Raw genomic sequence first — 26,684 nt, forward strand, 5'->3', positions numbered from 1 at the left:
GCAGGGAAGGGCCAGATCCAAATTAGGGGGAGGGGCCTTCTGTGGGAGGAGGGGGGAGGGGCCTTTGGGATCACGCTCCATCCCCCCCCGTAGCCTACAAGGATGCAGGGGCATTGTGGGCAACCACGCACAGCATGCATCAGCAGCCTCGCAAGCCCTGGCCGCTTCATCCCATCGGTCGCTAACCTCAGACTAATCCTGGCTCCGCCCCATCATTGCTCTGCCCAGCAAACGACAGGCCAAGGTGGCCTCTCTGGCTCTTGCATGCTCTCGCGGAGAGGGAGGGAGGGAGGGGCAGCCGCTCCATGCTCCCAAGGAGGAGTCGGTGGTTCAGATGTTGCATGCCCCTGAGAGACGGCCTCTGGTTCTGGCAAAAGCAGCACTCCTCTGCGCCTCCTCCTGCAAGCAGAACATGATCGCTAGCTCTGATCCACCGTCTTGCAGCTGAAATGTTCCGGGGGGAGTTAAGCAGCCTCCCTCTGGATAAATGCAGCCTCCCTCTGGATAAATGAGTCGGAAAAGAGCCCGAGAGTCCAGGAGCACCTTGAAGACAGACAAAGTCTGTGGGGGTGAGGCGCTCTCGTGAGTCACGGCTCACTTCTCCAGGAAAGCTCCCGCCCCGCCGCCAACGGTGTTGGTCTTTTAAGGTGCTCCTGGACGCTGGCTCTTTTCTTCTGCTGCAGACAGGCTCACGCGCCAGCGGCCCATCTCGATCCGATGGGAAGGGTCATTCACATCCAGTGAACCAGCTGAAACCAGCTGTCGTCAGATGGGAATGGCGATATGAATCCATCCATGCCGAGGGGCGGGGGGATTAGGCACCGCGTACATCCGGAGCAGGATTAAGCCCCCTCGAGTCTTAATCCTTCCCCTCCTCCCCTCCGTGCAGCCCGGCCGTGGTTTATTCCCACGAGGCAGGGTGCCAGAGAAGGTAGCTGAGCCGCTCATAGACCCAAAAGCGGCAAGACCACCCAGCCAGCCAGAGACGGTGGTCTTAGGGAATAGGCGAGGAGACCCTGGTTCTGCAAGGCCTGCAGACGCAGCCCATGGGCAGGGCAGGCCGAGGCACCTGTGGGCTCAGATGTCGGATGCGGCAAAGTATTGGCCCGCACCGAGGCCTCCTGCAGGTCCCCCTGGTGGTCCCACAGTGCTGGCATGCCGTCTCCCACTTTTCACTCCCTGGAAAGACCCCCGTGAGAGACACCTTGCCGGGGAGGTTCAGGGGATGGCCGTGTTGGTCTGCCGTAGAGCAGCTAGATCTGAGTCCGACAAGTGGCTGGTAAGGTTTCGGAGGTGTGAGCTGTCGAGGGCCAGATCCAGGTGGGAATGGAGGGCCCGGCGTCCTTCTGTCCCAGCCCGAAGGTGGGAGGGGCACTGCGGAGGAAGGGTGCGCAGGCACAGGGCGAAGGATGGACCTCTGTTCCCTCTCCGTCTCTGGGAGCCTTGTGGGTCTCTGGGGTGCCCCTGGACTCGAACCTGGCTCTTGGATTGCTCAGGAATTGCACCCGGGGGAACACTTATTACTTGTCTCAGGCCGGTCAGAAGGGCCGCGTGGTTTTAAGTGTGTGGGCGTCTTCGCTTTGCCAGTGCCCCAGGTCCTGAGAGAGCAGCAACGGCCTTGCACGGAGCAGAGCCCAGGCGGGGTGCGGCGGTTGGAGGGCAGATCCTTCCACCATCGGGGGGAGGTGGAGACCTCGACATGAGGTAGAGGCCTCGGGCAGGCAGCCCGTCTGCAGCGACAGGGATTCTGTCTGGGGCTTGCCCCCCCCGCTCCTTTTGCCTTGCCATCTCTCAGTCTGGTGCCTACGAGAAGGACGCCATGGCAAAGTGGGCAAATGCAGTTCTAAGGGGCGGGCAGGGGGGGAGTGTTGGTGCCCCCCTTCCGAGAACCGGGGGAGGGCGTGCCTGAAACGCTGGCTCAGGAGGAGTGCGGGCTTGTTTGACTGGCCTCAGGCCCCTCCTGTTGAGAAATGCCCTCGGGCTTGGCCACGGAGGAGGCCGCTGCTCTTCCGGAGCGAGTAGGAGCCGTCTCCAGGGCGCAGTTCTTTCCTGAGGCCGACTCTCTCACGGGCACATTAGCAGCTCTGGGGCCTTCGGCTCTAACCTCTGAATCCGCGGGCGCAGAGAGGCTGGCACGCCGGGCATGCTCGTTGGGGGAGGGGGGAGCAGGGACCGGGTCAGCTTGCAGCGCACCCCCATGGCCACTGGCCCTGTGCCCCACAGAGCCTCTTCTTCCTCTCTCTCTCTCTCTCTCTCTCTCTCTGTAAATGGGGGTCTCGCTCCCTCTCTCTCTCTCTCTCTCTCTCTCTCTCTCTCTCTCTCTCTCTCTCTCTCTCTCTCGTTCCCCCCCCCGCCGCCTTTGATGACCAGGAAATGTGTCCCCATCCCCATTGCTTTGCTTCGCTGCAGGCTTTGGCTGTGGTCTCCATGCGGTTATGAATGCAGACCAGGAATGTGACTGCTAGAATACCGAACTGGCCCGAACTGAGCCGCCTCCCAGAACCCTTGGGGTGCCCGGCCTGGATCCCTTGACCACTGCCCCCTCAAGCCCCACAGGGCCCGCCCCCGCCCCCTCCCCGAGGCAGAAGGGGTCCATCTCCAAAGAGATGAAGGGGAGGAGGGTGGGGGGGGTCAGAGGCACACCTGAGCAGGGGAAGGGGCGGCCCAGGTGGGTGGGCTGTCCGTGCCAAGGGGAGGGGTCCATCCCGGGGTTCCAAGGCTGCAGTTGGTGAGGCCCTCGCTCCCCACCCCTGCCCCTTGGAGGCCCCCCCCCCGGCCAGGCCGTGGCTTCTGGGAGCCGCAGGGGCTCGGCCAGGCTCGAGATGACGGCGAGGGCGACGTCTGTTCCTTTTTCTCACTGTTGCTCCTGGTGCCTTGGACTGATGCTAACATTTCTCTCATTGCCTCTCTTCCTGCTCCCTCATCTGCATGTCTCCGCTGCTCTGTCTAGATCCGCCTCAGGCCTCAGGAGGGTGGGCGAGTTGTGTAAGTGAGCATCTTCCATTGTCAAAGCAAACCCCCCCCCCCGCTCCTCCCTCCCTCCCTCCCTCCGTCTTGACTGTGCCGCTGCTGCTGCTGCTACGGCTGTTGTGTGTGTGCGTGCGCGCTGTGCTCCAGGCGGGGCCGGATGGGGGCTGCGGGGAGGGGGAGGGGCGGTGCTTGCTGTGCAGTGTGGCTCTGTCCCCGCCCCGCCCCTCTGTGCCCCTCCCCCCAGCATGTCTGTCTCCCTGTCTCGTGATGTTCTGTGCCACTGAGTCCCAGGAGGAAGCTCCTGTCTGCAGGAGACCCAGCCTGGAGAGGGAACCTGGGGGGAGGGGGGGGTCTCGGCTGGCTGGAAGCTTCTTCCCGAGGAGGGTCTCCCTTTTGGGGAAAGGCAGGCAGGCGGTGGGCAGTGTTCCCTCTAAGCTGAGTTAGTGTGAGCTAGTTTTTTAGCCTCTGGCTCACACATTCTTGCCGTAGCTCAGGAAGGACGTGGCTCCGGAGCAAACTAATTGATGCAGCAGCCAAGTTGCTCGCTCACAACTGTAACGCCAGTAGCACACAAAGTAGGATTTAGCTCACAAGACTCCCCAGTTAGAGGGAACATTGGTGGTGGGCGGGTGTGGCCCTCCCCATTCCGTTCAGCTAGAAGAGGTTGCTCAGTGGATTCTGAGCCAGGCCTCGGATCGGGTCCATCACGCTGTGGCCATCGGAGGCCCAGGAAGAGAAGGGCGCTCGGCCACATGCTCAAGTCAGGGCTTGCCTAGGGCGCCGCCGAAAGAGATATTCCTGTAAAGCCCAGCCCTTCCATCTGGGCCGTGGAGCCTGCATGGAAACTCTGGAGGGCCCCCTCTTTCCTCGGAGGATGGGTACCAAGAGGCCAGGCTCCCCAGGTAGGGCCGGCGTCACCACACCCTGAGGTGGGGCTTCTGACCGGGCCCACTGCCACCGATCACCACCCACACGCCACCTCTGGCCCCTGCCTGGGCGCCTTTCCCTCCCGGCTGCTTGCGAGCACTCTGGTGCCCTTCCTGAGGCAGGAAAGAACCCTTTGGACACTGATCCTAGGGCCTCCTGCGTCTCAGCTGGGATCGGGCTGGGAGGCGGCTTGCTTCTTGAAAGCGCAGCCCTCGGGGAGCATAACACGAGCCCCCCCCCCCCCAGGTGAATGCTAAGCCTGCTCGTGGGCGTGTGTGTGTGTACGTACACCTGTGTGTAGGGCCACCCCAAGACCCACAAGCTGAGGCTATGATGTTGCCCCGGGGAGAGGGGGCTGGTGAACACAAGGACGTCAGAGGAGCCCTGCTGGTCCACCTCATCCATATAGAACTTAACATCAAATGAAGCTCCAAAGTATTCCAATTCTTAAACTATTCTTATTATTTAAATATACAATTCAAAGCAATCAGTACACGGACAGGTGAAGAGTTTGAAGGAGACTTTACAATCCCAGAATGGACTTCACCATTCCAAAGCGGAGAAAAGACTTCCGATTCCGTTTCAATGAGAGGATGCCGACAGAGTGAGGCTACACACGTTCGCCATGAATGAAGACAAATAAGGCGGTTTGGAGACGTTGTTCTGGGGTGGTCCCCGTCGCTGTAGAACAAGGCAGTTTTGGAGGCACTACTTTCTGGGAGAAGCCGTCGAAGTGCAGTCCTAATGAAGGGATCCGGAGAGGGGGTTGACTGCAGCTCATCATTCGTTGTTGGCCTCAAGCCTTAAGGATGGGGTTTACTTGCTCTTATGGACATTTGTGCTTCTCCAGTTTGGAACTGTGAAGTCTTTTCTCCGCTTTGGAACTGTGAAGTCTATTCTGGGATTGTAACGTTTCCTTCAAATTCTTAACCTGTCCGTGTACTAATTGCTTTGAATAGTATATTTAAATAGTAAGAATAGTTTAAGATTTGGAATACTTTGGAGTGTTATTTGATGTTAAGTTATATATGGTCTACACCAGTGATGGTGAACCTTTTAGAGACCGAGTGCCCAAACTGTGACCCAAAACCCACTTATTTATCACAAAGTGCCAACACGGCAATTTAACCTGAATACTGAGGTTTTACTTTAGAAAAAACAACCCATACATTAACTTAAGATGATCCAAACAAAGTAAGGAAAGCAATCCCAAATGCTTTCATTTACTTTAAATTATTTGGCAGAGAATTCGACACTTTAATGATGGTCTGGGCCTGGCTGGGGCGATGGCACGCGTGCCCACAGAGAGGGCTCTGAGTGCCACCTCTGGCACCCGTGCCATAGGTTCGCCACCACTGGTCTACACTAATTCATCAACTCTTGTAGGTCCATCTAGTCCAGCCTCCCGTCTCACACAAGGACCAACCAGTTCCTCTGGAGGTCCAGCAACAGGGCAAAGAGGCCGAGGCCTTCCTCTGATGTTGCCTACTGGCTCTGGGGTGCAGAGGATTAGTGCCTCTGAATGTGGCAGTTCCCTTCAGCCAGCAGGGCCTGTAGCCACTGATAGAACTCTCCTCCATCAATCCTTCTGACCCCTGTTTAAAGCTCTCCTTCCTTGTGTGCTGTCCAGGAGGCCCTTGGGTGGTCTTCTCTTCCTCATCCCAGGTTCCCTCCAAGTTCTGTGCTGGGGGCCACAGCTGTGGTTGCCGTTCCCCGGTGGTGCCACGCTGCAGCATCGCCCTCCCTTCCCCTCAGGGGTCCTGTGCATCCTCACGAACGCCAAGGTGTCCTCTGTGTGCCAGCTTCTGTCTTGTGTGGTCCCGGAAGAGTCTCTGTGTCTCCGCAGTGCTGCTCCATCCCCGACGCACCCGCTGTGCCCGGCGCTTGAGCTTGGGGGCGAACGGGGGCTTGGCCGGCCTCTCCGTGCCGCGGCTGTCCATGTGCTGTTTCTTCCATCCATCCAAACATGGCGACGGCCCTTGCCTCTCCAGCCGGGAGGGGGTGGAGCCCTGCTCGGCAAGAGGAGCCTTTGCCCCAGCACCTAGTGCAGGGAGGGAAATTTGGGGGTGGGGAGCAAGCCAGCTGGGTCGCGGCAGGCAGAGCTAAGAGGGCACCTCTCTGGTCTTGACTCAGACGGGCCTCCTTAGCTGGGGTGCAGAGTCACTTTGACTGTTTGCAGGATGGGCTGCCACGTTATCTCTCTAGCAAAGGAGAAGGGGCTCCATCTGACGCTGAGTGGGCCAGAGGGTCCTTGACCCATGTGTGTGGGGTGGGGGTCATTTGCAGCAGAGGCACCCTGCTGGATGGCCCGCCCAGGCATCCCCTCTCCCCCCCCCCCGTCCCCTGGGCTTCCTTTCAAATGCCTTCCCTCCTGTGGGGGGGGTGGGATCAAGCAATGGACGTTGAGCCCCCCAGCGGTCCCTCTTGGCATAAATGCAAAGAACCGAAGAGGTGTGCCAATAGCGCAGAGCCATTTTGCGCCCGTGGGAAGCCAGCAACCGCACCGTGCGGCCTGAAGGTCTCCAGACATCCCAAGTCTGAGAAGCCGCCTCCTTTATCTCCCAGAGCCCAAAGTAGAGAGAGGTCCTCGTGCTTCTCTCCACCCGTCCGGGCACGACCTAGCTAAGCGCAGCTAATTCTCACCCAGTTCGGTTTCAGTGGGCACATGAAGCACAGGCTTAAACGTTTCCTCTTGGAGTGAATGACTCAACTGGGGCGGATTGTGCTCTCGGAATGAAATCGTGTCTCTCAGAAAGCCTGCAGGGAGACCCTGCCTTTGGGGGGGGCACCATGAGGAACTCCTGCAGCCCCCCCCCCCCCCCCCAGAGAACCTCCGGGCGGAGCTCTGGTGGAAGCTCCCAAGGCCTTCCGTCGCCCCTCCCCCCGAAATTCCTTCCAGTCCCAGAGGTCCTTCTTCCCCGCACTTGGGGGTGGACGGAAGGCATCCATTGAGCCCAAGGAGCCGAGCCGGCCCCAATCCTCTCTGCTGCTGAGTCCAGCGCAGGAGACGTGGGCTCGACCGGGTGAGAATGAATCACTCCCGTAGCGTCTTAAGTACGGGAAGGGCTTGGCTGTTCGCTTTATCCTCACAAGTCACCTTTTGGCGACGCTGACAGCGTTCAGTCCCGTTCTGCTTTTGGGAAACTGAGGTCGCCCAAGGGTCCCGGTCTCCAAGCCCAGCCCTCTCTCCGGGGACCTCCACCACAAACTATGGCAGGAGCGGTTCCGGTCAGCCCGTATGGCAGAAGCTGAGGAGAAGTTCAAGCCAGACCCTCGGCGCTGTGACCTGCGTCCAGTGTTCCCTCTGAGCTGAGTGAGTGTGAGCTAGCTCACCGTTTTTTTAGCCTCCAGCTCACAGATTTTTTATTTTAGCTCAGGAAGGAGGGCTCCAGAGCAGACGAATTGATGCAGCAGCCCAATCGCTCGCTCACAACACTCATACCAGTAGTAGCTCACAAAATAGGATTTTGGCTCACAGGACTCCACAGCTGAGAGGGAACATTGCTTCCACTGTCCTGCAGCTCACAGACTGCAAGACCGAGAGGCAGGGAAGGAAGGCAGAGAGGGCCCCTTCCACCCCCCAGCATCCCCGTCACTCTCCAAGATTTCAGAGCAAGGCCTGCGCCCCTCCCAGAGCAGCTCTGCTGGACAAATTTGCAGGGACACACATCTTTTTCTCTATTGCAAGTCAAAGCTGGGGGGGGGGGTTTGTTCTGATTTTCAGCAGAAAGAATCTCACAAGGGGACAGAATAGGCCCCCTCCCTCAAGTTCGCCCCCTATAAATGCCAGCCCCTCTCCACCAGGTGCTGTGTTTTGTTTTTAAGAGCCATTGGGCGCCATGGTGGCAGGAGCGCAAGTCGGTGTGTGTCTGAGGGCCGGGCTCTTTCCCGAGCTGCTTTCCATCTGTGCTGTGAGACGAGTGGGGAAAGGGAGCCCCCCCCATTGGACCTTGGACCCCTGTGGCTTTTTCTCCCCCAGACCCCTCCCCTGTGCAGTCCGTGGCTTCTTCCTTGCAGGAGCTGGTCTGCCGGCTCTCCTCGGGGGGGGGGGGGGAATCTGTCCCTGCAGGCTGCCAGGGATCGGTGGTGCGCTTGGACTTGCTTTGCCAATGCAGACGCCAACCCTTTCTGTGCAGGGCTGAGTGGGACCACGGTTAGTGTTGAGGAGCAGCATAGCGGAGGAGGGAACCAACTCTCCTCTGGCGCTGTCAGCGCTACCCAAAGGAGGGCCGTGGTCAGGCGTGTGGGTCCCTGGAGGCCCTTGCGCCAGCCACAGAGTTGCTTGGCCCCAGACCCTCCTGCTGACCCCCAGACCCTGCTCTCCGGCAGCACGCAGCCGGATCGCCAGAGGGAAGCCGCAGGGCAGCCGGGCGACTCCCAGCCGGACCTTCCGTGCTGAAAGCGGGCTCTTCTCGTACGGACAGTATCTCCTTGGCACATGCCTTTCCCCTGGGGTCCGTGCCCCCCCCCCGCCCTCCTTTCTGAGACCACTGCCCTTCCTCCCTGAACACGCCGGCTTCCCTGGGCTGCCCTCGGTGAGCGAGCGTGGCTCCTCTCCTTGGCAGAGAGTGGTTGGATGACGTCTTCTTAGACCCCAGCAATTCTCTGGTCATTAACTACAAGGTTACCTGGAGAGGGAGGCTGGCAGAAGGCTTCGGGGTGGCTTGTTGTGCGCATGTGTGGGGGGGGGGGGGGGGGGAGAGGAGTGCATATTGAGCACCAGCCTAGGGCATATCCCTGCTGGGTGAATGCAGATGTCCCTCCTCCTTCCGCAGAGGGGCCCTGAACAGCCCCCGCCTGGTTCGCAGGGCTGCAAAGAATGGGCTCTGGGCGCCCACTCTCCAGGCAAGCTCTGCGTCTTCCAGCAGCCGTCTCTCGCTCTCGCTCATCCTCCGAGGCCTGGGTATCTCCTTGCTCCCTCCTCCCACGGGACGGGAGCAGGACGCAAAGCTTGCCAAGAAGCCTGAGTCACGGAGCGGGAAGGGGGCCCACAGCATCAGTGGCGGCTTGAGGCCAAAAGATGCTGCCTGGTTTGCTGGCCTGCACCGCTGGGGAGGTTCGGGAGCTTTGGATCCCCCACTTAATGCAGCACAGGGTTGCCAACTCTGGCTTGGGAAATCCCTGGGCGCTTGGGGGGTGGGGCCTGTGGAGAGCAAGGAAGGGAACCGGGCAGGGGCATGAAGCCAGAGAGGCTGCCCCCTGAAGCGGCCCTCGCCTCCCAGGGGAACTCGCCTCTGTAGTCCAGAGACTAGTTCGAATCCTAGAATCGCAGAGTTGGAAGGGATCCTGCAGGCCATCCAGTCCAGCCCCCTGCTCAGTCCAGGAACAGTCTACAAGTGTTTGTCCAGACGCTGCTTAAAGACGGCCAGTGAGGGGGGGCTCACCACTTCCCGAGGCGGCTGATTCCATGGCTGCACAACTCTTACTGTAAAAAAGCTTTCCCTAAAATCCAGCTGGTACCTTCCCGCCCTTAATTTAAACCCATCCCCACGAGTCCTCTCCTGTGCTGCCCACAGGAACAGCTCCCTGCCCTCCTCTAAGTGTCAGGCCTTCAAATACTCCACGAGAGCAATCCTGTGTCCCTCCTCGACCTCCTCTTCTCCAGACTAAGCATTCCGAAGTCCCTCCGCCTTTCCTCACAGGGCTTGTTCTCCAGGCCCCCGATCATCCTCGTCGTCACTCTCCTCTGCACCCGCTCCATTCTGTCCACATCCCTTTTGAAGGGAGGCCTCCAGAACGGCACACAAGACTCCAGGTGCGGCCTGACCCATGCAGTGTACAGCGGGACTAGGACATCTTGTGATCTGGATGTTATGCCTCTCTTGATACATCCCAGGATCGCATTAGCCTTTTTTGTCACCGCATCACACTGGCTGCTCATATTCCACTTTCGGTCCATCCTTACCCCAAGGTCTTGTTCACATACACTGCTACTCAGAAGTGTATTCCTGGTCCAGTACGTGTCTTCCTCATTTTTGTTACCAGATGTAGAACTGGACACTTACCCTTGTTAAATTGCATCTTGTTCACATCCGCCCATTTTTCTTGCATGTTCAGATCTCATTGAATTCTATCTCTGTCTTCTGGTGTGTTTGCTGCTCCTCCCAATTTGGTGTCCTCTGCAAATTTTATGAGTGGCCCCTCCACACCTTCATCCAGATCATTGATAAAAATATTGAAAAGTACCGGGCGCAGAACCGAGCCCTGTGGCACCCCACTGGACACCTCCCTCCGTTCAGATGAAATGCCATTGGCAGCTACTCTCTGAGTACTGTTCTCCAACCCGTTGTAATTGTGGAGAACTCCAGGCACAACCTGGAGGTTGGTAACCCTGGTGCAGTTTCAGGAAATCCTCCCAGTTCCAGGCCAGTGGTCCACGTCAGGTCTGAAGCCTCAGCATAGGCGGGAGGAAGCATCCTTGCAATCCCTTTGGACACCCCAGTGTTGGGACGCAGAACCTCTCGGAAATGCTCCCTAGGGGGATAAGCCCAGGGCCCCCCAGCAAGACTCCTGGCTGCCAGGCACGCCACCCCAGGGTCCCCGAAGAGAAGACAGCCGGTGGATCTTGCTTACGGCAGTGGGCACTGCAGAGGCTGACCAAGGGGCCAGCCCTGGCGAAGAGGAGTGACTCCTTGCTCCCTCTCCCCAGGGGACGGGGAGGGCTGCGTGTCCTGGGCCCCAGAGCCTTCAAACCCCTCTCAGCATAGAGCAGTTGGGGCCAGTCAGGGACCTCTGGACTGCCTCCACTGCTGGCACACAGAAGCCCCCATCCCCACCACCTCCTCCAGAACTGGGCAAAAGGTTCCCCTGAGGCAGAATCGTAAGAGTTGGAGGGGGCCTCCAGGGCCATCTAGTCCAACCCTCTGCACAAGAGAGGGCATTCACAAATACCTCCCCCTCCACACACACCCTGGACCTAGAGACACCAAATTCGAGCAGAGTGCTCCTACCATAGCGTAGGTGCTCACTAAGAAGGGATTGTTAGAAATTCGACCCCTAAGGGGGTCAAAAGGGGGAAAATGTGCTCCCCCCATTGATTCCTATGCAGCTGTCAGGCTGATGCCTCCTTGCACCCCCCCCCACTCTCTGATTGGTCAGCTGCAGAGCTCAGTGTTCTGAGGTTTAAAAAAAAACAGTTACAGGGGATTGCAGAGAGCCAATGACAGTTGAGGAAATCAGGAGTGGCCAACTGCCTGTGAGGTGAAGTAAAGCTGCTGGCCCAGCCTCTCTGATGGCTTCCAACACACTCCCCCCACCTCCTACACCTAACAGGTGGCTGTCTATCAGGTGCAGCAGCGGTTGCAGGGTGCTTAAAGCCATGAGGGAGCTCACCCCAGCAGTAACGCCTTAGTGATCCTGCTGGCCCCGCCCCCACAGTGGCTTCTAATACTCCTCCCCCTCCTACACTGGACAGGCAGCTGCCTGTCAGGTGTAGGAGAGGAGGTGGGATGCTTACAGCCGCCGGGGAGGTTTGCTCAGCAAGATTGCCTTAGCCCTGCTGCTGGACCAGCCTCCCTGATGCCTTTAAACATAATCCCCCCAACACCAGACAGGCAGGTGTCTGTCAGGTGTAGGAGCAGGACCAGTGTACTTTAATCCATCAGGGACGCCACCCCAGCGGGATCACCTTAGCGATGCTGCTGGCCCAGCCTCTCTGATGGCTTCCAACACACTCCCCCCACCTCCTACACCTAACAGGCGGTTGTCTATCAGGTGCAGCAGCAGTTGCAGGGTGCTTAAAGCCATGAGGGAGTCCGCCCCAGCAGTATACAGAGAAGTCCTTCCGTAGAGAAAAAAAGTACGTATGTCTCACTTCATTTCTTACACTACAGTCTTTTCCATTAGAATTCCTACAACAAATGTCACATCATCAGTATTATAACTGGATTTACGGAACCTAAATACCATAGCGAAGCACGGGTAGCAGGCTAGTCTTCTATATGACAGCCCTTCACGTACCTGAAGATGGTTCTCATATCCCCTCTCAGTCGTCTCCTCTCCAGGCTCAACATGCCCAGCTCCTTCCACCTTTCCTCATAGGACCTGGTCTCCAGGCCTAGTTCTTTTGCTGCCTGCTGATGTACAGACCACCACCTGTCCCCAGGACTGGTACAGAGGCGACTCCGGTGCCCTCCTGCCTGGTCGCACTGCTGACCGAGGCCATCAACCACAAGCCCCACTAGCTCTTCTTTGCCTGGCCCAGTCTGAACGGAGGTTGGACTGCAGGAACCTGAGCGGCTGCAGGAGAGGTTTCCTGCAGTGCCCACTCCTGGCTGGTGGCTTCCCACCCCGGGTGGAGGCCTAGGCCTCTGTGCCCTGTGTGTGGGCACTCCAGGGCAAGTGGTGGTCCACAGCTGGAACAGGCTGCTGGGATAGGTGTTTACAATATATGAATCATACAACTGTGATAAAGAAGCATTCACAATTAATTTCTGAAGTGATTATTACAGAAGATAATACAATAGAAACAGAAACGAAAAGGCGGGACGGTGGTCTCCGGATTGGTGCTGCCGTTTCGACAATATGTCTTCTTCTGACAATATGACAATATGACCTATTATAGCTTCTCAAGCTATAAGAAAACTCATGAGTATGCAGCTTTTTGTTGCTTGAGGTACTTCACATTGACTGGCACAATTTTTGGTCAGAAGAAGACATATTGTCGAAACGGCAGCACCAATCCGGGGACCACCGTCCCGCCTTTTCCCAACCCATTGCTGGAAACCCTAGATGGATCCGGCAGGGTTCTTCCTCGGGGAGGGAATCCCTTTGGCTGAAGCAGAGCTGCCTTCTGTGGGTGACTGAACTCTCCCGTGCCCGGAGTGTTTGGGACTTGCCTCTTGGAAACTGCAGGGCTCTGGTGGGTTTTGCAAGGGAACAGAAGCTGTTGTGGCAGGAGGGGGGGGGCAGCTGGGTAGAAGAGCCAGGGCCGCGGCCGCCAAATGAGTGATCCGCTTGCTGTGGCCCTAGACAGGAGGAGACAGTGAGGATGCCCGCGCGTGCTGTTTTCTCTGGGAACGGGCTGCCCTGGAGGTGAGGGAGCATCAGCTGGGGGATGCTGAACAACCACCCCTTTCCTGTGCAGGTTGTGTGTTTGTGTGGGTGTGTGTCCCACCGCCCGAGACATTCTCTGACCCCTGCTTTTGCTTTCCCTCCCTCTCTCCCCCCCCCACAGACTTTTCAGTAGTTTAGGAGAACTGAGCACCATTTCCCAGCGAAGCTCTGGCACCACCTACACCGTGCGTCCCGGCAGCCGCTACCCTGTGACCCGCCGCACCCCCAGCCCGGTGAAGCCGACCCTGGATCGGACAGACCCGCTCAGCACCGTGCGGCCCTACGGGCTCACCCCGCCCACCATCCTCAAATCTTCCAGCCTCTCCATCCCGCACGAGCCCAAGGAGGTGCGCTTTGTGGTGAGGAGCGTCAGCGCCCGGAGCCGCTCCCCGTCGCCCTCGCCCTCCCCGGGGGGCCCCCTGCACACCCTCCACCCGCCCCGGCCCTTCATGCAGAAGCCCCTGCACCTGTGGAACAAGTACGACGTCGGGGACTGGCTGGAGAGCATCAACCTGGTCGAGCACCGGGACAAATTTGAGGACAACGAGATCGAGGGCACCCACCTGCCGGCCCTGACCAAGGAGGACTTTGTGGAGCTGGGGGTGACGCGGGTCGGGCACCGCATGAACATTGAGCGGGCACTCAAGCAGCTGGTCGACAGCTGACCCTTCTGGGCAGCCCTGGCCTCTTCCGGGGCCGGCTCGCTAGCGGGTGGGGGGCCACGCCTCCCAGACTAGGAAACAGGAACCCTTTGGATTCTCTTTCTACTCTGACCACTGCACTGAAGGGCGGGGAGCTGGCGGGGACCCCCTCTCTCTCCCCCTCTCTCCCACACGTCGGGCCCCACGTGCGCCTGGCCTCTCTCTCGGGGATCAGGGATGTCGCATGGAAGACCCCCGCCTCCCCGGTCTCTTTCCCCCCTAGGAAAGCTGGCCTTCATCTCACGGGATGTGCCCTTCCTCGGGAGAGTCACTGAGGGACCGGGGGGGGAGAAGGGGGGCTCTCCTCTCAAGTCTGCCATGTCCATATGGCGGACGTTGCTCCAGGCTCCGAGCACAGGCAAGGGGAGCTTGCGGGAAGGGGGGGGAACGGTTTGTGGGATCTGAACATGGGCAAGAGCAGTCTGTCCCGTTAGAGCTGGGGGGGGGGAGCAGCTGTGAAGGGCTGATTGCGTCTTGATGCAGCGGCACTTTATTCGTCTCTGGAGTGCAGAGTGGTCATTTGGAGGGTCAGGTGCCAACTTGCGGGGGGGGTGTCTTTAGAAAAGGGCTGGCCCCGAAAGTGGCTCGATGTGTGATCTCCAAGGAGGTATGCACTGGCGTGAGCAGTCCATAGGTGGGGCCCACAGGCCTGAAAGTGGCATCTGTGGGGGGGGGGCGTCCGTTGCAGAGAGAGGGCGCTGGTGACGCCACGGCAGGAGAGGAGCTTCTGTCGGTTTGCTGGAAGCCAGCAGGAAAGGACGGAAAGGGAACCCCGCGTAGGAAGTCAGCAGGCTGTCTCTCCCCCCCCCCTACACACACACACACACACTGCTAGCGCCCCCCCATCCCAACTCCTCCCAGTCCTGCCCCAAGGAGCCCTCTCATTGCCAGGAGGACCAGCAGGAAGCACCGGCTGTGAGGGTGAGAGAGACACACACACATACGCGCGCACACACACTCAAAGAGAAGGCCCCCGCCTCTTGGAGGACTCTGTTCCTTTGCCCTGGGGAGGGAGGGGGGCGAAGTCGCATGGATAGAAGCATGTTTGGGGGCATCGAAGGGAGGCAAGTGGAGAGTCCCGCCGCTTCTGCTTTGCCAACATTCACGGGGGAGGGGGGAGGTCTCGTTTTCTCTGGGGTCATGGGACGCATCGAAGGAGTCTCTATAATCTCTGTGCATTTCTGTCGATCTGCCGGTGATCCAAGCAGGAGGGTCTGCCGGGGCCAGAATTCCCACCCGCTCCGTCTTAGTCACTCATTTTTGCATCTTTTTAATCAGCTATATATTTGAAAAGGGGAAAAAAGAACAAATATCTATATATCTATATCTATAGCCACCTTGTTTTGTTATGGTTTACTAAAGCTATATCTTGCTGGGCGGGGGGCACTGTGCTGCTTCCCCCTGCAATGCTTGTGGGAGTTTTTAGTGAATGAATGAATGAATGTCGGGGAAAGTTCTTTTAAATCTGCTTTCAGAGGCTCTGAAGTTTAAAGAAGGGGGGGCAGAATTGCACTTGGTTCTGGGGATGCACCACGTCTTCCATTCTTGCTGGGCAGAGCTGCAGGGGGGAGCTGCCTCAGTCCACACCCCTACTTCCCTGCATGCCACACAGTGGGCTGTATGGGGTTGCCAGCCTCCAGGTGGGGCCTGGAGATCTCCTGGAATTGCAGCTGGTCTCCAGACAGTGGGAATCAGTTCCCCTGGAGAAAACAACTGCTGTGGAGGCTGGACTCTGTGGCATTGCACCCCGCTGAGTGGGCAACCCTAAGCTGCATTGAGTGCGAGAGCCAAGCTGCTGGACTTGCCAGGCTCCATCCCCAAATCTCCAGGAATTTCCCAACCCGCAGCTGACAACCCTCCAGAGCCCAGGCCAGTGAAGGGGGTTAGTGTAGGGGAGTCACTTTTCCAAGACAGGAGCTGGCAACTCTGGGGCGCTAACAACTCTCGGCCAAGTTGCCCCTGACAAAACTGTTCAAAGGGGATCCAAGATCCCATCTGCATGCAGCCCAGTCCCCCAGGGCTGGGCTGGCTGGGGCCAAGGAGTGGTCCAGTATGGTGCTGCTCTCGGAGGGGATTTGTCTGCCTGGCCCCAGCTCTTGATCCTGAGACCAGGCAGGACACGAGGGGCTCTCTGCAGACACGGTGGACAGAGGAAAGCCTCTCCTCCAGCCCCAGTTCTGAGGTGGTTTGGTGGCACTTGTGGATCTGGGAGTGGCTGAAACCTCCCTTCCCAGCCCAGCCCATGCAAGAGTGGTGAGAAATGGCCTGTCTCTCACAAGGCTATGCTGGGGGGGCATTTCCCTCTGTAAAGGCATTGGGATGGATCCGACTGTTCTCCAAGGAGCCTTCCTCCAAGGGAGAGCCGCCTAGGTTAGAGTGGGCTTCTTAGGCTGGGGGGAGACTTCTCACTTTGGTCAGTGGAGTGGGAGGAGAGAGGTAGGATCTATTCATTCTTCTGGGACTACAGAGCAGGAAGAAAGAAACCCTTGCCTGCCCGCATTCTCCCCCGAATGTTTCCAAGCTTCCTTCCAAGCAGAGGTAGGCGGTGAGCCCCCCAAAATTCAGGCACACTACCTTTGACTAGCTCCTGCTGGGTCAGGAGGGTGCTTTCCCAAGCCTCTCTGCAGGTGCCCAGCTGTGGCTCAGGTCTTGCCTCCCAGACCCCAAGGGATTTGGGAGATGCTGAGCCACCCAGCTGGGCAGCGTGCAGGGTCCACTGATGGCCTGTCTCTGCCTCCCTGTCACCTCAAATTAGGCATAGCTGGAGGCAAGGAGGACGGGACAGAATCCCTGGTGCTGGGATTTCTCCAGTGCCCCCAACTGGCCACATACAAACACGAATAAGCACAGGAAGCAAGCAAGATTTTCCTTTCTCAGCTTCTTTCTAGAGAGTAAGATGTGCTCCTGGCCCGTCTGCACATTTAACTTTTGATGCTGATTTTTAAACAGCATGTTTGCGAGCAGGGAAATATTCCTTGTTCTCACTGGGGGGGGGGGGATGTGCAAGCTTAGTCATGTGCTTAGTACCAACCCTCTTCCTATATGTCCTGGGCATCCGGAACACAAACTCGTGTACCCTCCCTGCCCCTGGTGTTGCCCTCCCTCACCCTCAAGCAGCAGCATACATTTAGGGAGCAAGCCTAAACAGGTCTACTCAGAAGTAAGTCCCGTTTTATTAACTGGAAAGTGTTCTTTCGGCCCATTTTCAGACCACAACAAGCTATGGTACCAAACCTTTATTTGTAAGATATTTAAAATATTTTTACCCCCCCCATTCTCCATGTAAAACATTCGAGGCAGCTAATAACATGAAGTAATTAATAGTAAAAGAAAATTAATGAAACCAGTTCCCATAAACCCTATTGCTATGATATAAGCAGAGCCGCATCAGGATGTTAGCCTCAGGCATTCGCTGGTGCAGGCATTTTGACCTTTGGCGTAAATGTCAGCAAAGCCAGTGGCCCTTGAGCCTCCCTTGGGGAGAGAATCCTCTGTTTCAGCCACTTGCCTTTCACCAGAATTAACTTATCCATAGTTGGCTTCAAAATATAGATAACCCCCCCAAAAAAAGGTAATAAACCCCCAATAATCCATAAAATGGAATCCTGTTATTTCCTTTGTGTGACGGTCCCATGGCCTTCCGGAAGAGAAATGCCCAAAGTCTGATACTGGGGTGGGTGGGGGAGGGCTGTCAAGGGGGTGTGCCTCAGGTCTGGCACTGCTGATCTCACCTCTGAGCATGTAGGAAGCGTATGTAAAACTTGCCCTGGAGAATCCACGTCAAGCCCATAAAACCTCCCTGATTTTTATGACACAAAGCCCGCCACCTAAACGCGCTCAGATCCCCTAAACCGTTGAACGGCTTCACTACCTGCCTGTTTTGTGCTGTCATGCCCTGTCGCTGAATACCTCCTCCACAGGTGCCTTGATGACACAACTTGCTCTTGTGTTCTAAAGGACCACTGGCATTCCCGCCACACGTGGTGTGTGTCTACAGTCCCCCTTCCTGGCTGCCTTTGCTGTATTCCTTTTCCATTCGAGTTGTGTGTCCCGTCCTCTCCCAGTGAACCCCCACCCATCACTAGTGCCCCCTGGGTAGCATGCCACAGGGCTTCCCTCGCCACTTCTCTGCCAGGCAGGCGTGTGCCGCAGGGAGTGACCGTGCAGGGCAATGTATGTGGCCCCCACCAGGAAGCTACACACACACACATACCCCGCCCATCTTGTGCTCTCCACAGTCATTTGTCCTTCTGTCCCTTTCATCCCTGGGATGTGCTGGTGGCATTCCCAACTGGATTGAAGACGGCCCCTTCATTAAGAGGTCCCAGGCAGGGAGCGGTGGCGTTCCTCTTCAAGGAGCCAAGAGTGGTGGGGCCTCATCCCCTGCCGCCTCCCTGCTTGCGGGCATCACCTTGCCTCTTTGAGCTCCAGCCCCTTCAGGACGGTCCCTTGGCCCCTGCTGGTGGTGGGTGGCCCCTTCTCACTGACTGCAACACACACACACACACACCCTGTCCCATCCTCCCCCCTATTCCTGGCACACACACGAGCAGCTGGTTGGAGTCTTGCTGGCTGGCTACATGCCTGAGTGCAGGTCCCGGGTCTCTGTCCCTTGTGCAGCTGCTTCTGGGGCACTGTGAGGAGACCCTGCCCGCACCCCGCCTCCTCTGGAGGAGGCTTGGAGACTGCAGACCGCAACAGGGTCTGCAGGAAGTTCCCTTTGGGACTGGGGAAGCCCAATGCCTCTGCCTTGGTTCGGAAGAGACCTCGCTTTCCCAGAGGCCCCGCGTCTCTTCTGGAGAGTTGCCGAGCGGCACGAGGCTTATCTCTGCCGCTCACCACAAAGGCCAGCAGAGTCCCCCGGAAAGGGGGCTGCCCGGCTTCTACCCCACCAAGCAGCTGCAGCCGTAACTGTGCTTGCGAGCACTGCGTGGAACCCTCGACGCGAGGCCGAGGCTTCGAGCCATTGGCCACGAGGACACCACGGCTGAGTCCCAATCAGGCGTAGCTCCAAGGAACTGGACGCCCAGCTGAGTGCTGAGGAGGTCGAGTTCCTCTGATGCCAAAGCTTCTCGAAAGGACACTGAATGCAAGCGTTGGAAGAGACTTCAGAAGAGTTTTAATGGCCCCCTGTGTCTTAAGTAGCAGCAGTCCCGGCCATTGCCCCTCCACCTTTCAAACACCCCTCGAGGAATGTTTCTGCAACTTACTGGTCAAGTCCTGTGACAGCCCGGGAGCTCCTGTCTTTCTGGAGTCAGCCCCTACCTTTTGAGGTCAATTTGCCTGAGACAAATGCCACCAACTCATTCCATTTTAAAAAGCAGATGAGAAATCACCATTCCTGGCTGGGTGGCCCGGTTCCTTCAAACACGACCCCCTTTCCCAGTGCGAGCTCCGAAACGTCCCAGGCTCTGCTGACGACTGGATGCCGGCACAGGTGCCAGTGGGTTCTGAGCAGCAGCACCCCCCAGCGGGCTCCCCTTGCTCACAGGCCAGCCGGGGAAGAGGAGGAGGAGCAGCAGCAGCAGCCAACAAGCCTCCTGGTTCCTGTCCTGTCTGGCTGGGTGAACAGAAGGGTCCTCCTCCATCCGCCCCTGGGTCCGGCGGTGTTGGGATATTTTATAAAATTCAGCAGAGTTAAAAACAGCTTAGTGATGCCAGCGTTCAATAATCAGACCCAGAGTCCATGTGTGTTTAAAAATATAAAAGTTTACTATAATTCTACCATAGGGAAGGGTAACTGGGAATAAAATAACAGTCAGCTATATTTGCTACATTCTCTCTCTAGACTAGAAGAACTGTAATGGCCCCTGTAACATACTTCTTCTCCAAGACGAACAAAGAGGGGAAGAGAGGCCATAAAATGCAAAGTCACTAACACTTTGCTCCCAATCAAACTCTCAGAACAGGGATGCTTTTTCGCGGGCTTGCAGATCTAAGCTAACATTGGCTAACACAAAGGCAGGTGATTTCCTGTGACAACAGAACAGACATTTAACCCCATACACACACACTGAGTGTTTTCAACATGCAAATACCCAACAGGAGGCCATTCCGGCGCCAGAGACCAGGCCAGGGCAGTTCGGGAGGCCCGGAAACAACACCTCCCAGCAGGAGCTAGGAAGCACCCCAAGGGGACAGGAGAGAGTCATAAAAACATAAGAGAGAAGCCAATGTCGGATCAGGCCAATGGCCCATCCAGTCCTACACTCTGTGTCACACAGGTGCCCTCAGGAGGTCCACCAGTGGGGCCAGGACATTAGAAGCCCCTCCCACTGTCGCCCCCCCCCAGAAGCACCAAGAAGACAGAGCATCCCTTGCCCCAGACTGAGTGTCCCTATCTATACCTTGTGGCTAATAGCCACTGATGGACCTCTGCTCCAGATGTTCATCTAATTCCCTCTTGAAGCTGTCCATGCTTGTAGCTGCCACCACCCCCTGTGCCAGTGAATGGAGGCAGCAACTCGCGAGAGGGCAAAGGGGTCCCAGGCTTGCCAGTCCTGTACCTGAGGTGTCTCTCTCTGGCTTGGTAGCGATTAACAACGTCAATTATGGAAAACAGTCTCTATAAGCTAATAGGAAAAGACCCAAAGGAAACTGTAAAGAAAGCGCTGAATATCCAAATGATACAAAATATATTCAGTGTTCACAAGACAATCAATATACAATCATGTCGTCATAGAAAATTTCATAGTAGTTTCAGAGTTGTTAATGATCTTCTCCGCAATGACGTATCGTTTCGTTGGAACTTCCTCTGAACAGTGTTTCTTTATTAATACAACATCAAGTGGTGTCTGGAATTGTAGCCTCTTCTTCAAAAACATTCAGACTGTAGTAGTCATTGAGTTCACATTCTAAGCAGGCAAAGAATAGGGTCAAAGATATCTAAGTAGGCAAAGAATAGAGTCAAAGATACCTTTAGAATGTGAACTCAATGTTATATTAATAAAGAAACACTGTTCAGAGGACGTTCCAACAAAACGGTACGTCATTCCGGAGAAGATCGTTAACAACTTTGAAACTACTATGAAATTTTCTATGACGACATGATTGTATATTGATTGTCTTGTGAACACTGAATATATTTTGTATCATTTGGATATTCAGCGCTTTCTTTACAGTTTCCTTTGGGTCTGTTCCTATTTGTTTGGTAGCGATTAATGTCTGTCTGTGGGAAAGCCCGTGACTGAGGCCGCTCCCTCCCGGTCAGGTCAGGAAGAGCCTGAGATCCATAGGAGACTCAGCTTGAGGTGCCTCCGTGTGGCCTGGAGGGTGGCAAGTCAGCCCCGCCCAGCTTGCCCCCTGGCGAACAGTGGGCTCCCTCGAGTCTTTGCTCTGGCTCCCCTTCAGCAGTCGGCCCACCTTTGCTCTCCTGGCTGGGGAGGGCATCTTTTGCGGGGCGTGTTTCCATCCCCGTTGGGCACCGCCGTGTGGGAAGAAGCTCTTGGTCTCCGTTCCACTGACGCCCGTGTCTGCTCTCATGCCACAGAACCCTCGGCTCCTTCTGCAGCGGGTGTCCCTCCGAGTGTTGTCCCCAGCGGAGCAAAGGCCTGGTCTGTTTCTCGAGCAATCGTTCTGGTTCGGGCTGCGTTCCGCCCGCAAGAGCAATTCTGCCCCCCCCTCTCCAGAGCCAGTCACCTGTGTCGCATTCCAAAAGCCATTCGGGAGGAGGCGGGCAGAGGGGCGGGCGGCCGAGGGGGAGGGGGGGCGATGCCAAGGCCCGACGCCAGGGACGCGGCTGGGGCCGCCCAGGGCCACACCGGGGGCAACTGTGATTTCTCATGGCTTCTCAATGACCTTTGTTACCTTCTGTACAAAGCAGGGACAAGATTTTTTTGCTTTGGAACTGTTTTTTAAGGTTGTTGATGCTTTTGGGGGTCTCCACTCACTCTCTTCACTCATAGAACCTCGGTTTGTATTTCCAGACGTCAAAAGCAAGGACAGCAAGGAAATCCTCCGCATCCTCCTGGTTCCAGCTGTTGCGTTTGCAGGCAGAGGGAGAGTCGGGTTTAATTTGCCACACAGAGGCAACGCAACACCCCCCCCCCCCCCCCACCCCCCCACACCCCCCCCCCCGGCCCCCCTCTGTCTGTCGCCCACACAAACTCACCTGTGCCCTTTGGTTGGTTTGTTTTTTAATTGACAGGGTCAGTTTGACGTCACCCCTTATTTTATATGGATTTCCTTCCTGAGGAGGTTTCTCCTTCCACAGAGTAAGGGAGGGGTGACTCACGCACCTCCCTACCCCTGACGTTGTGATACGCCCCACACACACAGACACAGAGATCTATGTTTCTTATATTATTATTATTATATTATTATTATTATTATGTAATAAATTTATAAGAAAACGTTGAGCTGTTTCCCTCATCCTCTGTTCCATCGAGGGGGGGCTGGGGGCCCTGCATCTCCCACTCTGTGTCCTCCTGAAAGTGAAGTCTCTGTGGGACCCCGAGCCCCAGTGGTCAGGTGTGGGGCCATGGGACTAGGGTGGGCCAAGGGACCGGGCTGTGCTTGGCACCTCTCTCTGCCCTTCCTCCAAACCAGCCCCTCTTCAGTGACCAGGCGGCAGGTGCCTCTCACCAAGGGTCTGTGGAGGCAGTCAAGCCCCCGTGGGAATTCTCTGATGTGCCCCCCTCCAAAGGTTTGCTGGCAGCAGCCCCACCTGGGGCCACTCTCTGTGCTGTGTAGAGCAGCTGCCCATAAGGAGCAGGGAGGGGGGGTTGTGCAACTGGTCAGACTAGGGACTGACTCTCCGTTAGTGGAATTGGCTACTCAGGTGGTTAGGAGGATTCCAAGAGAAGCCCCTTTGGCTGTCCTTGGAGATGGAGAGGGGGGGTCTTCCAGCAGTCTGATGTAGTGGTTAAGTGTGCGGACTCTAATCTGGGAGAACTGGATTTGATTCCCCACTCCTCCACTTGCAGCTGCTGGATGACCTTGGGCAAGCCGTAGTTCTGTCAAAGCTGTTCTCTCAAGGGCAGTTCTGGAAAGCGCTCTCTCAGCCCCGCCTACCTCAGCGGGGGTCTGTTGTGGGGAGGGGAGGGGAAAGGAGTTTATAAGCTGCTCTGAGACACCTTCGAGTAGTGAAGGGCGGGGTATAAATCCAGTCTCTTCCTCCTCCTTTTCCTCCTCCTGCCTCTCCCCACAAGCCCTTCTCTGGCTCTGCAGGGAGCCCGATTCCAGTGAAGGCTGGGGAGTTCTGCAGACCAGCCTAAGGCGGCAAGTGAAGAGAGTCAGTCCCGGCAAACGGAACGGCAGAAATGCCTGGGAGTTGCCTTGCTTCTGGGCTCTCCCTGCAGATGGTCCCGACGAGGCAAGAGGAACCGAGGCCCGAGCAGGACGCAAGCCAGGCCATTGAGGCTGCGAAGGAGGCATTCTTGGGGGGCCTGCCTCACCTCGCGACAGCCACGCTGGTGCGCCTGAAGGGCCCCACCTGGTTTCCTTCTGCCCCAGCAGCCCACCAGCTTTTCTTCTGGCTCCACTGCGGGGGGAGGGGGGGAGAAAGGTGCAGGCAAGCAGAGGGGGCCGGGGGCGCCAGTGGGCACAGTGGCCCCTCAAGGGGCAGCTTGATGCCTCAGCTCCAGGAGTTTGCAGTGGCAGCCAGTGGACTAGCCCTGGCATGGCAGCAGTACCCACAGTGCACAGCAACAGCCCGGGCTGGTGCCAGGCCTCTTCCCCTCTAATGGGGGGGGGGATCTCTCCTCTGCTCCGCGGAGCAAGAGTCTCTGGCAGGGTCCAGCCCCCTGTTTTCCGTCCCTGCCTCATTTGCTGCGTCGCTGGCTGGCCAGAGTGGCTCTTCCCAGGCTGCCTCCCCACTGGCCTTGCAAAGGGGCTCCCAATGCAGGGGCTGAAGAGCTTCAGGGCGGCCCACGCCTGCAGGAGGTCCTTCAGGCTGTATTGGGCGCACAGAGAGCAGTGGCTCAAAGCCCTCTTCCTCTCCGGACGACTCCTGGGAGCCACTCGGTTGGTCCTGCAGTGAGGGCAATTCCAGCCCAGGGATTCTTGGCTTCTTTACACACACACACCCTGTCTCCCCCTAAGCGAGGCTCTGAGCTCTTCCTTAAGAGAAGTGCACCACCACCAGAGAGAGGCAGGGGTGAGAGCGCTGGACTGGAGACCTGAGTGTGAATCCGTGGATGCCAGTGGAGGCTTGCTGCACGACCTCAGGTTGGTCACGCCCTCTCAGCCAGGCCTACCTCACAGGGCTGTTGTGAGAGTGGGAAGGGGAGGACGGCATCTGCTGGTTCGGGTGCCCACAGGGGAGAAGGGAGGTGAATAAATAGGGATGCTTGCTGACTTTTAGACTGGTCCCTCTCGCTTTATCCTTCAGGTCAGTTTGATCTGCAGCAAACACCGGGTGATGTGGTTTGCCTCCAGGGCAGGAAAAGAGTCATTTGCACACCGTTGGGCTCCGCTAAAGGCAGGGGATATTCTTCTCCTGGCAAAGCTAGGCATCAGTGAAGTCCACAAGATCTTGCCTGAAAATCCCATCTTCTATTACTTTATTTACATGGAAACACAACTTTATAATGGTACTTTTGGCCTAATGTCACGATCCACAGCAAGACAATGAAGTACACGCTTCTAGGAAGGTTTTACATTTATTGAAAAGCCATAGATGCAGTAACATGAACACTGTTAGGAATGGCGGGTTACCTATGCGCATAATAGGATATAGGGCATTTGTATGCACACACCCCCCCCCAAGTGTTACCCAATTAGATGGGCTCCCACGCACGGGCATTTGGCAGATTCTCTAACGGCTGCAAAGCTAGGAAAGTAATAAGCTTCCCACGAAACCTATAGACACACCATACGCGGTACAGCACAGAAGCAATTAAGCGCAGGGAAAGGAATGCAAAGCAATTAGAAACATACACCACACTTATGGCAGCCATAGCTGACATACTGCCCCCTCGAAAATCGATTCCCCCCCCCCAATAACAGGAATCTCCCGGTTATTCCGGGAGGTCTCCCGGTTTGCCCGAGAACTCCCGGTGGAATTTGCGGATCAACTGAGAGGCCCAAATATCCCCTACTTCCACCCATTCAAGGTGCTGGGGTCCAAAGTCTTTCCATTCCACCAAATACAGCAGTTTGCCCTATATGCCCAGATGAAGAAAGGGAGAGGCCGGATGTCCCAGAATGGCCACCGATATCAGAGAAATGTCCAGTTTAATCAAAAGGTTAAAACCGAGGAAGGCCTGCAGAGTTTGATGTAGTGGTTAGGAGCACAGACTCTAATCTGGGAGAACCGCTCCTCCACATGCAGCTGGTGGTGTGACCTTGGGTCAGTTACAAGTTCTTTCAGAGCTGTTCTCTCAACAAGAAGAAGAGGAGGAGGAGGAGATTGGATTGATACCCCGCCCTCCACTACCCGAAGGAGTCTCAGAGCAGCTTTCAAACTCCTCTCCCCCTCCCCACAACAGACACCCTGTGAGGTAGGCGGGGCTGCTGAGAGCTCTTTCGAGGACTGCCTTTGAGAGAACAGCTCTGAGAGAACTTGTGACTGACCCAAGGTCACATCAGCGGCTGAATTAGGAGACGTGGGGAATCGAACCCAGCTCTCCCAGATTAGAGTCTTAACCACTACACCAAATTTAGGCTCAGAAGGCACTATAATGGTTGCTTAGCAACCTCCAAAATGTCCACTGAGGAGGGCTCTTCACTTAAAGCCACAGGAATTGTTTCTATTGGGGATTTTTATTCTCCTGATTTAAAAAAAAAAAGATTTCAGGTTTTTCTGCAAATCTGGGACATTTTTTCCACACTTATAGACAAGCCTCCCCCTTTCTGTCTCTGTCTCCATTTTGTGGATGTATTGATCCGCACTCTATGGCCTGCTTCAGAATTAGATACATGATTTATTTCATTTATACTTTCTTATCTTACTGTTCTTTTGATTCAAAGGTCTTGGACAGTTTGGTGTAGTGGTTAAGACTGGCAGTGGACTGTAATCTGGAGAGCTGTGTTTGATTCCCCACTCCTCCACATACAGACAGCTGGGTGACCTTGGGCCAGTCACAGTTCTCTCAGAGCTGTTCTCTCAAGAGTGGTTCTCTCAGAGCTCTCTCAGCGCCATCTTCCTCACAGGGTATCTGTTGTGGGGAGAGGAAGGGAAGGACATTGTAAACTGCTTTGAGACTCTGAGTGAAAGGCAGGGTATAAATCCAACTTCTCCAACTACTCCTCCTCCAAGCAATCACAGCAGCTAAATATTGAGGAACTGCTAAGATAGTTTTCTGATCTAATCGGAAAACGGATCCTCCTCTACATTGAACCCTGGAGATGTTTTCTTTAATTTAAATGCCAAGATCCACGCATGACCTTCCAATGAATTCTGGGCCAATCCGGCTCTAACAGCAACACGTGAAGATGAGCTTGGTACAAAGCGATTCTTGTGGATAAACTGTAGCAGAGATTGCTCAAATAATTCATCCACCGCCTCTACCAAGAGCCCAATTCCGTGCAATAATAATTGGGACACTACCTGAGAACTGAATACCTGAATAGCATGTGGAATGTAATTGCCACCTTGGGTGAGGAAGAATCAAGTAATTGCACAAACTTTGAATCCAGGGGCACCTTTCAGATCAACAAAGTTTAAATCGAGATATAAGCTTTTGTGTGCATACCCAGAATTATACTTTAATACCCAGAATTAAACTTTGCCACTGGACTCAAACTTTGTTTTATTGCTTCAGATCAACACGGCTACCCACCTGAATCTATCAAGTAATTGTATTACTGCTGAATCTAACTTTTTTCATAGCACTAGTCAGACGGACTTCCAGCTCCACTTTGACTTAAAGATGACCCCCATATACCTAAATTGTGACACCACTTTGGTGTAGGAGAGTCAGTTTGGTGTAGTGGTTAGGAGCACGGACTCTAATCTGGGAGAACCAGGTTTGATCCCCCACTCCTCCACATGCAGCTGCTAGTGTGACTTTGGGTCAGTCACAAGTTCTCTCGGAGCTGTTCTCTCAAGAGCAGTTCTCTCAGAGCTCTCTCAGCCCCAGCTACCTCACA

At 56.1% G+C, this 26,684-nt stretch overlaps 1 protein-coding gene across 1 annotated transcript in view; it reads left to right on the forward strand.

Annotated features, from left to right (window-relative positions):
* Positions 1 to 13,616, forward strand: part of SHANK3 (SH3 and multiple ankyrin repeat domains 3) — a 368,789-nt gene extending 355,173 nt beyond the window's left edge. Inside the window, exon 24 of the mRNA XM_015420662.1 lies at positions 13,073 to 13,616. Coding sequence (XP_015276148.1) covers positions 13,073 to 13,616 — 544 coding nt within the window. The remainder of the gene's footprint in view (positions 1 to 13,072) is intronic.
* The last annotated feature ends 13,068 nt before the right edge of the window (positions 13,617 to 26,684 follow it).

This window comes from Gekko japonicus, unplaced genomic scaffold (genome assembly GCF_001447785.1).
Source record: "Gekko japonicus isolate JY-2015 unplaced genomic scaffold, Gekko_japonicus_V1.1 scaffold1201, whole genome shotgun sequence".
Taxonomy (NCBI): domain Eukaryota; kingdom Metazoa; phylum Chordata; class Lepidosauria; order Squamata; family Gekkonidae; genus Gekko; species Gekko japonicus.